The sequence below is a fragment of the Taudactylus pleione genome, unplaced genomic scaffold (genome assembly GCF_031769625.1).
Source record: "Taudactylus pleione unplaced genomic scaffold, aTauple2 ptg000333l, whole genome shotgun sequence".
Lineage (NCBI taxonomy): Eukaryota > Metazoa > Chordata > Amphibia > Anura > Myobatrachidae > Taudactylus > Taudactylus pleione.
In genome coordinates this window covers 10,463,426-10,482,795 of record NW_028284734.1, presented here as the reverse complement: position 1 = coordinate 10,482,795, position 19,370 = coordinate 10,463,426, and the positions used below count along the sequence as shown (strand labels likewise).

The 19,370-nt window shown below is 40.4% G+C and overlaps 1 protein-coding gene across 2 annotated transcripts in view; it reads right to left on the bottom strand.

Moving 5' to 3' along the window:
* Positions 1–19,370, bottom strand: part of MSH3 (mutS homolog 3) — a 324,355-nt gene that overhangs the window by 39,479 nt on the left and 265,506 nt on the right. For both annotated transcript variants that reach the window (XM_088443712.1, XM_088443713.1), the window contains exon 20: positions 2,984–3,141. In XM_088443712.1, the coding sequence (XP_088299838.1) occupies positions 2,984–3,141 (158 nt within the window). The remainder of the gene's footprint in view (positions 1–2,983; positions 3,142–19,370) is intronic.

Below are 19,370 nucleotides of genomic sequence, written 5' to 3'. Positions count from 1 at the left end.
GTTTCATAAAAAGAAACGGAAGAACCAGAGGTCAGCGCACCCAGATGCTCAACATGAGAGCAGAATCAGGACTCCAGGATTGGAGCCATCCTCCTCTAAATGTATAGGGGGGTCCTCTGAACATTATGTAAATGGAGGTAGGGGCTATTGGGAGAACTTCTTCTGCACTAGTAGGTATCTCAAAAAATTCACAACTAACCCCATAAGCTATATGAAAGTGCATATTCCTAGTGAATACACCCTGCAGCAAGTTTCATGTAGCAAAATGATGCACGGTATAAAACTATAATGTAATAATGAATATGAGATGTCTGTGAGCCATGTTAGAATGTGAAGAATTGCTGAAACTGATACGAACATCACTCAGGCTCTGAGAACTACAGAAATATGCAGCCAGACCCTGCTTGTTAGAATTTGGTTGGACAATTGTTAGCCTACAGCTTATTAAATAATATCCATACAAACTGATTTTCTAACTAAGCTATATGAAAGTGTATATTACTAGTGAATAAACCCTGCAGCAATTTTCATGTACATCCACATTATACTGATTGTGTTGGTGAGGTATAATTGAGAACACAAGCTAATCAGCTATAATTGCACAATCCACTTTCCTGAAAACATGACATGTAGTATGCTTTTACCTAACAAACTACATGCTGCTTGTAGTGTGGAGAATATGTGAATTCAAGCTAATTCACTACAAACATACATTGGGCAAAATTTACTAAGCGGTGGGTTCTAAACCCTGGCGGTTTGGTGGCGGTTTTGCTATCTGCAGATTTACTAAGGCCAAAACCACTTTAAAACCGCCATCAAAACAAATTTCAGAATAGAACAGGGCTGTCATTTAGAAACTGCCACCAAACCCCTGGGGTTTAGAACCCGCCGTCAAACCACCGGGGTTTAGAACCTGCCACTTAGTAAATTTTGCCCATTGTGTCTAATTGTAAATATAAAATATCTTTACATCTAACGAGTGGACATGTGCATTTATTGTCTGCTTAATATACCTGTACTAATGATAACTACCAGCTCATTTATTATAGGATAGTGCAAATTTTCTGTAAAAAACAATCTCTGCACAACAGTGTAAGGCAGGTAATACTGCTAATAAACAGATGATAGGAATCCTAATATCTAAGAGAACATTATTTAAGAATAAGGTTGCATGATAAACCAGAATAATTTAAAGGATATAAATGAGTGACAATTGCCTTGGTCCGATATAAATGAGTGACAATTGCCTTGGTCCGATATAAATGAGTGACAATTGCCTTGGTCCGATATAAATGAGTGACAATTGCCTTGGTCCATTATATATAGGGTCAGTTACTTTATTCTCAATATGATGTTCATATGTTGGTAACCTGATAATTTGTTCAGTATACTGCTAATAATAGAAGTAGTTACCTAACTGAGATAAAATGGTTGTAACAATTAATTGATACATTCCCCTTTAACTGTGTGCAAGTGCATTGATCAATAATAGGGAACACACTCATCCCACAATATAAGGCAATATTTACCTACAATATTATAGCATATAGAATTGAGAGCAAGACGACACCAGTTTATTTCACAACTTTGCAAATTGTCTTACTTCTTGTTCTCTTTAATATGAATTATTGCTTTTAATATTTCACTGGTACGCTACACAATTTAAATGAATGAAATAAAGGTTATATTTTACATATCAACTTCTATAGTGCGCCAAACAATGAGACAATCCTTTCCCTTTTTTTCTTTATGAGTCCTCTGAACACACTTGCTGTTCATGCCAAGTGGAATTACGGAAGTATGTATAAATTTGGCGTCAAAGGGTAACTATCGATAAAAGTTTTCCAGATGTCAAAGAGTTTATGATCATAGCTCGGTGTTACTATTTCTAAACACAGTAATTGTTTATATATTAAATCTAAGTATGGTCTTTCCTAATTTGACGACATACTGTATAGTACTTAAGTGTAACAGTTTATCAGATATAGGGATCTATTTCCTAAGCAGTGTTAGGAGACAGAGTGGAAAGTGATAAGATGCCAGCCAATCAGCTCCCAACTGTCATCTTACAGGCTGTGTTTGAAAAATGACAGTTGGGAGCTGATTGGCTGGCACCTTATCACTTTCCACTCTGTCTCCTAACACTGCTTAGTAAATAGGCTAGACCCCATACTCTTTGTTTCACATTGCTCTGGTGTTAGCTGTACAACACTGTTTGCACTCTGCAGAAGTCTACCCCCCCCCCCCCCCCAATTAAGTCTTCTGCCAGACACCATGCGGGTTAGGATACCCTGTATAAACTACTTTTATTCAGGGCGATTACTCTTATCATTTACCTAGGCAAATGTCTACAAATAGTAGGCTTAATTCCATTGGAGAGGACTGAGGGCCCGATTCACTATGGATCGCTATCCTGCTTATATGCACACAACGCAGTAGCTAGTATCAGCAGTGATATTTAAAGGTTTGCCTTCACATTGCTATAGCAGCCTAACATAAGGACGCCTACTTCCCCATACTCACATCCATATACTTGGCCAACATAGAGAAACAATCGGTGACATCGTACAGTTAATGAAGCTCAGGAATGTCGTAGTTCTGCACATGCTATGAGATTTCAGGTGTCGCAGTGGCTAATTTATGCACGTCCTACAATGCCGTTACAACGCACTGGCACACCTGCGTTCGGCCGACCCCCCCTTCCCCTGTCACCACCCACAAACAGCCCTTCCTGTCAATCACTCTGCAATGGGTCTGCATATCCTCTGCGATCGCAGTCCCGATGGCAATGGCTAGTTTGCACACTGTGATGTACACGCATGCGCAGAACGCAACAATCGTCCGATTGCGTGCATATAAGCAACTGCGGTCCTCGCTGTATCAGGCCCTGAGTGAGTTTCTTAATAAGAGAAAAATGATCACTTTACTTTGCTGTTTATACTCACTTTATGACGCCTACATTCATTTTTACTTTCTGCTGTACCTTGTAAAAATTCCATCCACAACACCAATGGTGACTTCCTCTGCGGGGACGTAAGAGCCCATCTGTGCCATGATTGTGATGAGCGCTACCTGCTTGATATAAGAGCTCTTTCCACCCATGTTAGGCCCAGTGATGATCATTGCTCTTTCCGAATCGGCCTACAAAAAAAACCCAGAAAAGCCAAAATAAGGTGTTGCAGCCGGTAAGAAGATAAATGTTTAAAAAACTGACAATTTTGTCACAAACAGACTGACAACTTTGTTTCTCGCTGTGAATGCCCCTCACGTGTCTAAATGTGTTGAACAATTCCTCATTTTCACACATATGCAGAGCAGGGGCGTTTTAAGAGAGAAGGAGGCCTTTGTGCAGCCTCCGTGCGGACCCCTTGCTCTCCGGTAGTGCAGTAGACCCTGGCTTTGTGCTAAAGCTGATGTATACAGTTATTATACATTAATAAAAGAATTGTTACATTATATGTACAGTAATATAATGTTCCCAACTCATATTATACCACTTACTAGTGCCCATTGATCTCATTATGGCACACAATAAATAGTACCTTCAATTCATATTATGCCACATACTATTGTCCACAATTCATATTCTGCTACAATTGTACCTTTAATTCATGTTAAGCACCGTAGGAGTACCAACAATTCACTTTATGCCACACAGTATTGCCCACAATTCACATTATGCTACCTCTATCTACATCGTACATCTAAATTATATCTATCTAATATATAGCTACCTATCATTTATGCAAATATCTATGTATCCATCTATCTGCCGTATCTATTGTTTCGATCTATCTGCCGTATCTACTATATCTGCAGTATCTCTCATATCTATCTACAGGCGTTGGGTATGGATTGTCAGCAGTTGGGATCCCGGGGTCAGAATCCTGACGCTGGCATCCCGAGAGAGTTAATATACCGACACTCGCTGGTTGATATGCCAACTCTCCATTTCTCCCTACCCTAACCCTCCCTTCATGGTGCCTTACCGCATCCTCCCCCCCTAGTGCCTGAACCTACCCCCCCTCACTGCACCCTAAACCTAACCCTCCCCCCTGAGTGCCTAACCATCCCCATAATGCCTAACCCTGCACCTTAACCCTCCCCATAAACCCCGATACTTACCTTTGGGATGTCGACGGTCGGTATTCTGGAGCCGGGATCCAGACTGCTGTATCTATCTACGTGTCTGTCTACTTTGTCTATCTACAGCAGGGGTGGCCAACCAGTGAGAGACAAAGAGACAAAAAATATGGCCTAGCTGTCACAAGGCCACACTCCAATTTTTGTGCCCACGACTTTGATATGACATTTGCAGGAGCATGACATTGTGTCACATCCCCGTTTTTACTTACGCTGAGGGTGAGCCCAGCACATTAAAAATACACAATTTACAATATAATTTTTCACTCTTGAAGTGAAAACAAAGCCAGAGCAATACAGAAAACATTGAAAAAGCCACATGCACATACAATACACAGAAACAAGCCAGATCCACATAAAATACATATTGAAATCCAGAATCACATAAAATACATTGAGAAAGCCAGATCCACATAAAATACATTGAAAAAGCCAGAACCACATAAAATACATTGAAAGAGCAAGATTCACATAACAAAACACTTAATCTCTTCCACGTGTCACTCCAACCCTCTCCTTTGCCATTCCAGCCCATATTCGTGTCATTGTAGCCAACCCCCCTCCCCTTCCTGGAGTTATCTCAACGGCCGCACACTGCCCCCATAAGAACGAAAGCAGGCATCAGCACCCAGGCTCCCCCCCCCACACTGGCTCTCAGGCAGTAGTAATGCCCATTAGTTTTGCCCCGTATGCAGTGCCCCCCTGTAGTTGTGCCCATTATGCAATGCCCCCAGTAGTTGTGCCCATTATGCAATGCCCCCAGTAGTTGTGCTCCTTCTGCAATGCTCCCTATAGTCGTGCCTCCAGTACTAGCTCCCCCTACCCGCCCACACCCCTGTGAAGAAACTTACTGTACCTGTCTTCAAGGGCTCCTGAGTCCCACTGTCGCTGCTGTTGCTGCCGCTTCCTGCTGGATCCAGCAGGCACGCAGGCTCCTCACAACACAGGTGAAGTCTCCCTGCATCACTGGCCTCTGATGTGATCAGGCTTCTTTAGCTTATGATCACTTCAGAGGCCAGCGTTCACAGTTCCAGTGGGGGTCTGCCGAGCCACATCGGAAAAATAAAAGCTGCATGCAGCTCGGGAGTCGCGGGTTGGCCACTCCTGATCTACAGTACCTATCTACAGTATCTTATCTATTTACAGCAGATATGTCAAACATGCCCGCCGGCTGCATGCTGGCCAAATGCCAAATATACAATTTATGCAGCCCACTCCTGCCAGCGTGCTGCGGCCGCCAGCTCCCACTACTTATCCCCACCCGGCACTACCACCCCAGCCGCAGTATAGAGTGAGTTAAGTGACTCGCTCCACCTCCCACCTTAAATATCTTGCATTGGCCGGCTTGCCCACAATAACGTTTTTCATGTCAGCACTGAAGCCGGCGCGGTGTGACGTCATGACATCACGCTGCGCAGGCAGCGCTCACAAGAAAAACTTTATTGCGGGCACTCACGCTGAATGAAAGAGGAGCTGCCGCAGGTGGTGTCAGAAGTCTGAGCAAGTGCTGGAGCAGACAGACAGAAGAAGGAGCGAGCAAGGTAACTAAGGTAAGTGACTTTGTGTCTGATTCTTCTCTTGCATGATTACATTTATTGACAATTTTTTTTATTGTGTATGAATAAGGTAGTGGGGGAAGCAGGGATTGGGGGCCCTGCCTATTTTGTCAGACCCGGGCCCCACAATTGCGGCCCACACACTCTTAAGGCTCCAATACATGGTGCGATGGCACCGTGCGAGACGACAGAGTATCAGTCGTCTGACATATCGGGCAGTCCGCACACATGGTGTAATCAGGTGGCCGCCCGCCCGATATGCCGGCTTCCTCCTCTCTCACCCGCATAGCAATCCATGGGATCGCACATTGCATCCCCTGATCTTATGGTTCTGCAGAAAGATCAGGGGGTGCGATGTACAACCCCATAGGAGCGCGATCGGCCCGACATCAGGGCCATACATGGTGCGATATAGCAGGCAAATCGCACCAATCAGTCGGATCACCTGCTTTATCGCCCCGTGTATGGGGGCCTTTAGACCTTGAATATTTGGCCCGGTTGGGATTTTGAGTTTGACATGCCTGATCTACAGTATCATAGACGTGCGATGAGGTAAATGGCTGGGGAGGCACTGGACAGTATCCTATACATATATGAACCTGAGGGTACATGTGGGCATTATACAAAGGTGCAGCAGTATATAGTGCTGGAAATTTGGTGAGTTTTGATCAGTGATGTGTGGAAAAGGTAGTTTGCTCCAGAGTATCGACTATAAAAATAATTAGAATAATACAAAGAAGATATTTATAATATTTTCTTTACATTTTTCTTATCATTTTTATAGTAAAAACTGTGGAGTATACCCAACTATGACAGGAAAGGCTCTGCCTCACCTGACCGCACATCACTGGTATCTAACTACTGTATCTATCTACACAGAGAGGAGGGGGCCCATGTTCATTCCCTGTTCATATTTGCAGCATACACTATGCTAATTACAGTGAGGAGCATCATGATGTTTGGGTTGAGATATTCAACTAGTGATTTCACACAGAAATATCACAAGATCACCAAACCCTTTCTATTATACCCTTACCCCCCTGTTCACCTGGGGTCGGGACTCTACCAGTGGCAGATTTTGCTTAGGGGCTGCGAGGCTGCAGCCCCCCCAGTAAAATTCACCGCCTCAGTGGAGTCAGTGCAGTCCATGACTGCACTGGCTACACTGTGTTACTGGCAGTGGCTTCCTATTGGAAGCGCTACCTAACAGTCACATACATCACAGGCAGCCCCAGGCCCTGGGACTGCCAGTCCGGGCTGCTATTAGAGAGAGTGGCTTCCAGGTGGAAGCCGCTACTTTGCCTTTTCTCCAGCAGATACTGTATTTTGTACTGTCATAGTATTGTACACTGAAGTCATAAAAGTTATGAAATAGTTTTTGTAAATGTAATGGTAGATTGCGACACCATAAAATTCCGAGACATGCACCAGTTGTAATCTGAAATCTCGTATATCAGTTTGAACAACGGCTAGGCTACTTCTGAAAAGTTGACCTGAATTATTCGTAGTTCGAATAGGGCATTATAGTGGGTGCCCAACGGATAGAACATTCTATTTACAAAATTGTGCGGACATTCAACGTTCCTCTAACTACGGTGTTATGCGTGTACTGGGAATACCTCATGGAAGGAATTACCACCCACCATGGACAACACACATGCTTAATGATTGTGATCAATGAGGATCTGGTCAGAAATGTCCGTGGTAACAGACAAGCGACACTGGCTCAAATCACATCCACATGCAATGCACGAGGTACCAGACGCATAGCCAGCAGGTCAGTGCAGCATTCTGTAGCTTCCATGGGCTATGGGAGCAGAAGATGCACCAGAGTGCCCCTGTTAACACTATGACACTGGACACAGCACCTCACCTGGGCTTGTGACGTTGCTAATTGGACCCTGGAGGACTGGCATGGCAACATGTGGCATGGTCCGATGAGTCATGATTCCAGTTGTTTTGGGCTGATGGTAGGGTTCGGGTGTGGTGCAGATCCCATGAGGCCATTGATCCCAGTTGTCAACAAAGCACCAAGCAGGCTGGTGGTGTTTCATAATGGTGTGGGGTGTATTCATGTGGCATGGGTTAGGTCCGCTGGTCTGCCTGAGCAAGTCATTAACAGCTACGTTGCATTGCTTGATGACCATTTACAACCCTTCATGGACTTCATGTAACCCTACAACGATGGAATATTCAAGCAGGATAACACCATGACCTCGTCTTAAGTTGTCCAGAATTGGTTCAAGGAGCATTCTGGAGAGTTCCGATGAATGGTGTTGCCACCATGTACACCCGACATGAATCCAACTGAGCATTTATGGGGCATGGTGAAGAGGTCCATTCGCACCCAAAATCCTGCACCTACAAATATCAGGGAGCTGTGGGAAGCGATAAAGACAGCATGGGTCAACATCTTTCCAGAGGTCTTCCGTTCACTTGTGGAATCGATGCCATGTCGAGCTACTGCACTTCGCCAAGCTAGAGGCGATCCTACACAATACTACGCATCTATCCCATGACTTTTGGCACTTCAGTGTATATTAGTTTATTTGTCTGCCAGCAGTGCTACGGCGCAGGATAAAAAAAGCTGGGCCTCCAGTGGGGGTCATCGGTGATGACCATTTTGGAGGCAGAAGAATCTCAAGCTGCATCAATGCAAGATTACTGTCTGATGAAAGTGCCATGCAGACCTATATCTTCCTGTTGGTCTGCACAGTTAAACTTCTCCTAAGCTGTGCGCACAAGAATCGGAATACACAGCCTGGTGATGTTGTGAGGTGTAATCATACCCTTATAGGCTGCTCGTGGAAGAAGCAGCCACATCGGTGCCTGAAGTAATCTTCAGGGCTGTAGAGAGCCGCAGCGGGCCCAGGTACACAGGGGGCGTGGCCTAATCGCGGGAGGCGTGGCCATGCCCCCTCAAGCAAGAAAAAAAAACAACAACTCTGCAGCGCTGCGAAGTGGCATGCTGTAAGCCCCTCAGCGCGGCGAAAAGCCAGGGGGGGCGCAATCAGTGTGATTGCCCCCCCCCGACAGGCAAAGGAGACTGCAGTGGCTGCTGCTCAGCAGCCACGAGCAGTCTCCCAATGCAGCTGTGTGCTGGGCTGCTGAGAGAGAGAGAAGGGAGGGGGGAGCGGACCCGGGCCCCTCAGGAAGCCCGGGCCCGGGCAATCTGTACCCACTCTCCCCCCCTCTCGGCGCCCCTGGTAATCTTTGGCGGAACTGCCAGCCATGCTTGAGACACCAGTAAGGGTGTCTTTATACACACGAGTGCACACAACTTGTCCGTTAAGCAGATACCAAGGTACATGTCCACCATTTTTAGAAACACTACCATATAAGCAACCTATAACTAGATTTGCAGATCGGCAGATGCCACGGAAACAGAGGCGTGTTTATAATGGGTGCAGGGTGTGTGAGGCATATGGGCCCCTGGGGTCCAGGGAGGGCCCACACCGCACACCCTGCACCCATAAAACTTACCTATCCGGAGTCCCATTTCGGCTCCGGTGTCTGAGCCTGTAAAAATGGCTGGAAAATGGCCGCTGCGGCCATTTTCCCGTCGTTTGTGCATGCGCAGTACAGGAAAAATGGCCGCCGCTTTCCCGGTGACTTGTGTATGCGCCATAGACTCTGGACGCACACTAGTGCCCAGAGTCTATAAGTGCGCCGCTGGCCGCCGGATGGAGAGGAGGGGGCCCGTGTCGGTGACTGCACACTGGCCCCCTCCTCTCTAGAAACGCCCCTGCAAGGAAAATGTGCAGGAGGGTAACAGTACAAAATGTGTCCATACTTCATAAATGCATTCATTTGCATAATACACATATACATTTACATTAATAGCATTACTTGATTTTATGCTGGAATCAGTAGGAATGACTGAACTGAATAATAGATAAACTGCTGATCTCTGAAGTGTAAAGTATTAATGTTATTTACAGTGCTATTACTATTTGACACACTGTAATTTTAGCGATAGGTAAATGAAGTCCACAGGATATATACTGTAAAGAGAATAACCTACACTCCACTATTAATAAGCAGCCAATATCACTTTATTTTTTTATTACCCTCAGTAGGCAGATTATTATTCAATGCACTTTTTGTGTACTTGACATAAACACTTTTGTATTAGGAATATTTGCTTGAAATGAATGCCTGTTGCAGTGAATATATGTCCGTAGCACACAAACACAGTAATAAGAGAGGAAATGTACACTAAAGCAACCCCATGGAATACTATTTCAGGAACTGTGTAACATACACCATCGGTAGCAACATCAAAGCCTGCACCAGCTCTATGCAGGTGCAATTTCTCCGTCTGAACGCTGCGTCCTGTGTTAGTGCTACTTCGTCTATAGACGCAGTTGCGGTCATCAACATGGCTAACCACTCCTGTTACCTTCGAGAAATGCCCATTGAAATCCACAGCTCTTGTGTCCAAATTTGTTCTGTGTCTCGGTGCGGTAACAAATGGGATTCATGTTTCAACATCAGCCAACTGCGTACATATTGGCATTGCGTGAATGAAGTCCTCTCTCTCTGGGATCTTATACGCAGTGGATAAAGTAATCTTTCTTCTAGGAGAGAAGTGCAAAGCACCCACATCTAGCCTTCCTGCAAAATCACACTCTCCACCCCGTTATCTCATTTAAATAATCCTCTACTGCAAAATAAAATGTTGTTTCTAAAGGTCAGTCCAAAAATGATTCCCAATGAGCACAGAACGTTTTCATCAACCCAACTCCTCCCACCAGCTACTGCAAACTTTACACACCAACAGATCGCAAGCTTGCTTACAAATCCATACACTTCCCAAAAAAAACAAAGTGCACTAATAGGTAGGTGTGTGACATTACAAAGAAGCATTTGTGGTTTTACAGTATTACAGTTTGTAAATTACATTTACATATGTAAATTATAATTATGGTACCCACAAAGCCGAATTAAGACTCCATGGGGATTGACTCAACATACTGGTTTGAGCCCCCTTCCCCTCATCATTTGTAATGAGACCCAAAATATAACAGGTTAGGGTAATCTGGGCCCTAGATGGGATCCTAGGTTGTATAGTAGATAGTCTGGCCACGGTACATATATAAAAGTGATACGAAATTTGACAAAAACTAATGGTGGACTGACATCCATTGTAACTTTGTGACTTTCCCCACTGTTCAGAACCCACCCTCTGAATTTCTGTGCTTGCCTCATCTAGTACAGATATGTCCTCATATATCTATACACTTTGCACCATATGGCACAAGACGCCTGCAGCGATTACCATGCGCACACTTATTCCTCAACTTTGCTGCTTTTTCCTCAATTTTGTGTTTTAGTTTGCAAATAGTGTACTAGATATTTAGGATTAATTTTTTTGTCACAAAAGAACTGGTATAAAGTCACAGATAAAACATAATGATGCATGACTAGGGTCACTCATTTAGGCCCCATCTTTTGCCAGTTTAATCTGCATAAAAAATGTGTCCTCTACTTTGCCCTTCATTGTGCTACTTTTTCATCAATTTTGCGTCTTACTTCGCTTATTAAGCACTAAATTCTTAGGATTAGTGTCAGGTGCGACTAAGTTGCAAAGACCGTAGCGCGATAAAGGGGCAATTTCTGCCATTTGAGGATAGGTGTATGTGGACACATCTGTAATGCAAGTGTTTAATACAGTTATTAATGTTTCAGTAATGAAAATGTTTGTCAATAAGGCCTTGTATAACATTTGATGCATTTTTCAATCTGAATGTATGAATAAAAATTCTGTCTAACAAAAAAAATTAAGTAAAATAAAAATGTGCTTATGTATTTTGAGTCAGACATCTGGGTCATTCCATGGCAACTCATGTTACAAAGTTACATAGCAAGTATATTCATGGCTATCAACAGCAAAAGGAATTTATGTGAAATTCATTTTATTTACAGAGAAAATAATAAGACAGGTCATGCTTATAAAACTGTATACAGGAATTGCTAATTGTTTGCTATGTCACTTTATAATGCGAGTTACCATGGACTGACCCATCTGGCAAATTACGTCAAACTTAAATTAAAAAAATTGTAGTCATGCTTCAGGCATACAACACATATACTTATGCCCCGAAATGTAGTGTTGAAAGTTGGCAACAGTACATTTAAAATTTTTGGTGAATTAACATTTAAATAATTGAATGAAATACATGATACACTAAATTATGTAATTTCTTCACTTTTCTGCCATATTGCACATTTTGGTATTTATTATTTTCTTACCATGCAAAACTTATTTACCATTAGCTGAAGTACCAGGTGTTGCCTGGGTTTAAATCTTCAAGTTATTAAGTTTTTTTATTTTCTTTCATATTATTATTTAATCTTTAAACAATTCTAATCACATTAATCCAGTAATTTTCTCTATATTTTCACACACACACACAAACATATGTATAGACAAAATAGAGAAATATACACTTAAAGATTATATAAACATATATGAAAATAAAGAAAAAGGAAGAAAAAAAACACACCAAATGAAAACATCTAAATTCCATAGTCCAGGGTAATTATATTAATCTATTTAATTTCCTCTTTTCAGCCTTAGATTTAAATTGAAAGTAAACCAAAGCCTTACTTTTATGTCCTTCAATATTTAATGTAGTAATTTTCCTTATTCTAACTCCTCAACAAGGGTTTGTTAATTTGTCAGCATATATTCTCCATTTCTGCCACTTTTTGAAAATACCAAATTAACATTCATATTTGTTGTTTCCAACTCATAGCTGTAGTGTTATCTTATTTATTATTAAAGATACTTGTGGTATTTGATCCTGTTATTTTAGTAGCCATAAGAATATGGTTTAATATACAGTATGTCTATTAGAATTTTCTATGGAAGAGGAGAATATGTGCAGGAGAACTATTTGAGGAGTTATGTTAATTCTAATTTCCAAAACCTGATAAATCAGTATTTCTCTCTCTACCCACATAGATCTTAGCTTGGAACATCCCCAAAATATATGCATTATATCACCAACCTCCTCCAAACACCTCCAACAAGTGTTTACCTGGTCTGGACAAATTTTATGTAACTTAATCGGAGTTAAGTACATACGATTAAAAATCTTTATATAATTTTCTATATGCGATTTACATTTTGACATTTATGAATAGATCGAAATAGCGGAGACCATTCCTCCATATTAAATGAGAATTGCAACTCTTGTTCCCATTTAAGTTGGGGATCAGATTTCTCAGTCCAATTAATTTTTGACAAAATAGAATACCAACCCGAAATTCCACCTCTTTGTATCGTGGAAGAGATTTGTCTTATAACATAATTTGGAAGATATATCACTAATTTGATTTAATAAAGTTCAAATTTGATATAACTCTAGGTTGGGGAATTCTAGAATTCCTTTTGATATTGGAAAGACTAGGTATTTCTTTGCTAATCTAGGCCTTTTATTTCTCCAAATATATCTGTTCAAGACTGCATTAAATCTACATAACCAATATTTAGGGAGAAATTATTATTATCCTTTATTTATGTGGCGCTACAAGTGTTCCACAGCGCCTTACATAGTACATAGAACTAATAGGTGAACAAGAAACAAGTAACTTACAGTACATTACAGTGCAGGACAAGGACACGATTTATATACATTGCTGCAATAGCAATTAAAGAACTCATAATAAGCAGCCGGGAGTTGGCAGTCATGTGTTAGGTGCCCTTATGGGGAGTAAAGAGTAGAAGAAAATGTAAAGAGAAGCACATGAGGGAAGAGGTCCCTGCTCGCGAGAGCTTACATTCTAAAGGGGAGGGGCAGACAGACAAGCGTGACACAGAAGGGGAAGATAGGGAGGAAAGAGCATGAGGTGGGTTAGGAGGAGTGCTGGAAGGCCTTGATGAAGTAGTGGGTCTTGAGAGCCTGTTTGAAGATTTGTAGAGAGTCTGATGGGAAGAGGAAGAGCATTGCAAAGGTAGGGAGCAGCATGGGCAAAATCTTGGATGCGGGAGTGGGAGGAAGTAATCAGTTGGCAATAGAGGCGGCATGCATTTGTTGAGTGAAGTGGATGGGCCGGAGTGTGAAGGGAGAGGTCAGAAATGTATGCGGGAGAGAATTTGGTGAGGGCTTTGTAGGCGAGTGTCAGAACTTTGAATTGGCATCTGAAAGGGAAGGGGAGCCAGTGTAGGGCTTGCAGGAGAGGGGAAGCAGATGTAGAACGTCTGGAGAGGAAGATGAGCCGAGCAGCAGCATTGAGAACCGATAGTAGTGGAGAGAGGTGAGAGACTGGGAGGCCAGCTAGGAGAAGGTTACAGTAGTCCAATCTGGAGATGACCAGTGAGTGGATGAGGGTTTTTGGTGGCATCCTGGGCGAGGAAAGGTCTAATCCTGGAGATATATTTTAAGTGGAAATGGCAGGACTGCGAGAGGTGCTGAATGTGTGGTTTAAAGGAGAGGGAGGAGTCTAGGATAACTCCAAGACAGCGCACTATGGGGCTAGAGGAGATAGTTGTGCCATCTACGGATAATTAAATCTTGGTATGGACCGAAATAGATAGGGAGCATCTTCGGTAAGAACAACATTTTGACAGTAGCTATTCTTCCAAGCCATGTTACTTCATGACTCATCCAATCTTTCCACTTTCTAATTACAGTAGTTGTTGTAAAAGTGGGCCATAATTATAATCTAAGAGGTTTTCTTCTTTAGCAGCAAGATATAGCCATAAATATTTTAGAGAAATGGTTGTCCAATTAAATTTATGTTCAGATTTAAGTGATAATAGATCAATTAATATTTACAGGAAGAGCTTCTGTTTTATTTAATTTATAATTAGAATCTTTTGTATAAATTATCCAATAATTCTAAAATGACAGGAAGAGATTCTTTATGTTCTGTAAGGAATAAAAGGACATCATCCGCAAATAAGAGGATTTTATGATGCACTATACTTATTATAGGCCCTTTTATCCTATGAGTTTTACAAATACTTTCTACCAATGGTCCTATAGATAGAACAAAGATAACTGGCGACAAAGGGCATCCTTGTCTAGCTCCGTTACTAATCTGGACCTTAGGAGAAATAAATCCATTACAATAAACATGGGCCTCCTGATTCAAATATAGGACTAAAATTGGCTCTAAAAATCTGCCTGCAAATCCATATTTTTCAAGAACTGCTCTCCTATATTCCCAGTGCAGCCCATCAAAGCTTTTTCTACGTATAGTGACATTGTTAACAATATTTCTTCCTTATAGAAGAAATTTTCTATTATACTAATTGCTCTCCGAATATTATCTCGGCCTTGTCTACCTCTTATAAATCCAACTTGATCTAGTCCTATAAGGTCAGAGAGAATCGTATTTAATCGACTTCCAATAATTTTTGCATACATTTTAATATCAGTATTTAAAAGGTCTATAATTTTGACATGTTGAATCTTTACCTTCTTTAAGAATTGTCACTATGCGTGCTTCTACCATCTCAGAAGGTTAGCTACCATTCATCATACCTGATTCATAAACTTGTAATAATAATGGGGCAATTTGATTTAGAACCTCTTTATAAAAAATATTGATAAATCCATCTGGTCCTGAGGTTTTACCTATCTTTAAAGTTTTAATAGCCTCTATTACTTCCTGTAGATTTCTTGGGGCATTTAAGTCATCTACCGGTTTTTGAGTCAGCTTTGGTAATGTTATTTACGCTCAAAAAATTGTTATTTCTTCTTTAGTAGGTTGAGGGACATTTAAATCATCTTTTAAGTTATACAACTTTTTACAATATTCTGCAAAGGTGTTCGAGATCTCTAAAGGGTTTGTTAACTTACCACCTGCATTATTATATATAGCAGCAACGGAGTTTCTCATCCTCCTTCATTTAATTTTCCTAGCCAGCAAATGTGTTGATTTATTACCATCTGTATATCTCAGATTCATCTTATCCATATTTCTTTTAATCTGTTTGATTGTTGCTAGCTCACCTCTTATCTAATTTAATTTATTATTGAGAGCGACATCATTAGGGTTTATTTTATGTTGCTGCTCCAAAGTTCTAATTTGTTTTTCCAAGTCAACCCAAACTTCTACCTCCTGTTTTTTTTATTCTTGAATTAATCTGAATTATGTTACCTCTGAGCACAGCTTTTAAAGCATACCAAACATTTACAGGGTTAGTTTCCTCAGGTGAATTATATCTCAAAAATAATCTAATGACTCTTGAATACTTTGTTTTGATTCTATATTCTTAAATAAGTACTCTGGGAACCTCCATATTCTAGGAGTCCATAGGTATCTTACTATATCCCATGTAACAATTACTGGCGCATGATCTGACCAAGTCTTTGACAGTATTTCTGCCTTCTTAATTTGCTGAAGAGTATTTTTATCTGCAAGTGCTAAATCTATTCGTGAATATGATCTCCAAGCATTTGAAAAACAAGTACCGTATAATCTATAACTATTGGGTGTTTTGATCTCCAAATGTCAGAGTCCAAACTCCCCAAATAAGCTTATCTTTTTTGAAGCAAAGTAATAATTGAGAAATTTTTAGATTTGAATCACCATTTACAGTATGGATCTAAAACAGCGTTAAAGTCTCCCAGAACTAAGAGAGAGAGAGCCCTTCTTAGCTTTTTGAATCTCCTTCAAAAAAGACTTTATAAATGGTATTTGCTTGTGGTTTGGGGCATAGACAGATGCAAACTTAATTTCTTTGTCATTTAATAATCCTGTCACAGGAATATATCTCCCATTTTTATCTGAAATTTGAGATTTAAATATTAAATTAATACCCCGGTTAAACGGAAGTGCTACTCCCCTTTTCTTACACAGCGCATTTGAACAGTACATTTTTGTATATTTGTTATCTAAGAAAGGAGATGCTCCCCTTAGAAAGTGTGTTTCCTAAACTGCTACATCTATTTTCTGAGAGTATAAATATCTTAATGCCCTTTTGCGTTTTAGTAGGGAGTTCAAACCTTTTCCATTAATTGTCATGATTTTTAACATCTTAAAGGTTCTAATATCTGCTTCTCTTTTGCTTCCTTCTTTTGAGTCTCTTCCTATTCCTGCTTAATTTTTATTAGTTTCAATATACTATTCCCTTCTTCTTTTAGTTGAAAAACGCAATGTTTTACCAGCCATTTATATACCAACAACCCTGGACACACAAAAAAATTAAAAACAACAAAATACACAATCAGGAAAAAATCAAAAAAGATATAGTAAAACTGTACACAAATAGCTCTACCACGAGAGCTCATATGGCCTCCTAGACTAGAGGCTATCATTTAGTATATTTTGTTAGGGAGGTAGGGATTATTTCCCATCACCTATATGCATCTTCAATTCTTAAATATCCTAATATGATAATATTTATTTAAAATGTATTGATTGTACATTGTTTCACCCCATCTATTAAAAAGCAAGAGGAGGTAGGAAGTAGGGTGAGAAAAATCAAACAAATAAACCACTCCCCCTTAAATTATCCCAAGTAAACAATATGTTTTTAAAATAGCCATCTTATACATTCTTTCTTCAATTCTACTTTACTATACACATTTTGCAGTCATACACAGATATTCTTAAACTTATTAAAAGCAATGTGTATATCTTTATCATTAGATTTCCTAAGTGGACAAAGAAACTTTGTGATTTATATCATTATTACCCCAACATTCCTCTAAACCAACAAGGGAACTCATAAGGCTTGGTACTACTACAAACATTTAACATTAACTTTAAACATATTCTTATTTATCTATTCATTTATAATTACAGTGCATATTGCTTATTTCTGTGTAATAATATATCTCATATATAACATATATATATACATACACACACACACTGTATACTGTATCTACTAAGTGCAAAAAAAAAAAAAGAACCAAGGTATACAACCAATCTTTCAACATCCCACTTACTTAAAAAATATTTAGGTTAATGTAAATATCCTAGTGCATGTGCTTCCTAGAGCAAAAAGAAAGAAAACAAACAAAAAAAACAATTAAATAAAGACTTTGTGGTTGATATTATCCTCCCCATTGCAAGAAATTCTACAAACAAACAATTCTAATTAGTTTTGATAATTATTTAATTTTTTCCTTTTTCCCTCCTTCTCTTCTTATTCCATTTCTCTCTATTATACCTTATGCTTTGTTTATTTCTATATCTAATACATCTCTCATGGTAAATCGTATACCAATAATATTCTTATAGTAAATACTACAGTTCTTCCCAGTACCAATCAAAAAAAGAAAAAAAGTGCCCTCATATATCCCCTCTCACCAAGTACTGAAGCGTATATAAATATTTTGCAAGAAGTTATTATAAAGTAGCCTTTTTTGCTTCATAATTTATTGTTATTGGCAACTAAAGTCATGTATGCCCATTGTGGTTTCATTCCTGTTGTATTAATTGACTTTCTTTAGAAGTTTTAAGGTATGTGCTATTTTGCAAGAATCTAAGGCCCTCATTCAGAGCCGTACGCTATTTGCGGTCGTTCGTTCAAAAACAAGGGGTGGCTATTCAAATGATCCGTACGCACATTACAGTCTGTTCACACCTCTAAGTCTGAACGAGCGTGCAAAACATACGCTCGTTTATTTGTTAAAAACGCCCCCTGGCCGCTCGCACCATACGTCATGTCCGCTATTTATTAGATTAATCGAGTACATCGACCAGCGTATGAACTGCTCGCTATTCTTGTGGTTGGTTTTTGCTACCACAAATTTGCGAGCAGTTCTGGCTATAAAATAACCCAGTGACGTGGTCAATGACGCTGCTGTATTAATTATGCACACCCTTAAAACGCCCGTTTTGACCTTTAGGCACGCCTGCGTTCGGATCTCCACTCCCCGTTTTCAAGCACCTTCCCCTGTTACCACCCACATACGCCTCATTCTGTCACTCAAAATAGCAGGCCCTCGCTATATTGCGTACCAACGATTTTCGGCCGCACTGACTGGTTCGCGCATGCGTACTAAAATCCGTACGCATGCGCAGATGTGCAAACATCGCTCGGAACGAGCGTACTGCCGCTAACGAGCGGCTCTGAATGAGGGCCTAAGACCATAAGTCCCTCTTTTTCTGTTGTTAAGATTCTTGCTGTGCCTACATGGTTTACTATTAACTTCACCGGAAAGCCCCATCTATATGGGATATTTGCTTGTCAAAGAGCACTTGTTACTCGAGATAATGAGTGTCTCTTTATTAAAGTTGCTGCTGATAAATCTCCATATATCTGCACATTTCACAAAATTGTTGATACATTTGTCTCCTTTCCTGCTGCTTTCAGAATCTGTTCTTTTTTTTATAGTAATGCAGTCTCAATAATACAGTATGTCCCTTGGTGCTGTCTCAGGGGCTCTCTTTGCTTTTGGTACTCGATATATTCGATCGATCATAAGCTGAAAGTTTGGAATTTCTGGGAGTAATATATGAAAGATATCTACCACCTGTTTCTCAAGCTCTGATGCCTGTACATTTTCATTAATTCCTCGAATTTTGAGATTATTTCTCCTCCCTCTATCTTCCAAATTAGCAGCTTTGTCTCTCAAAAAAGACAATTCATCCTGAGTAATTTATGGGCAATTATAAGGTCATTATAGGAATTAACCATTTCTTCCATTCTTATTTCTAGCTGATCCGTTCTTTCGGCCCAACGTTGTGAGTTCTTTTGTT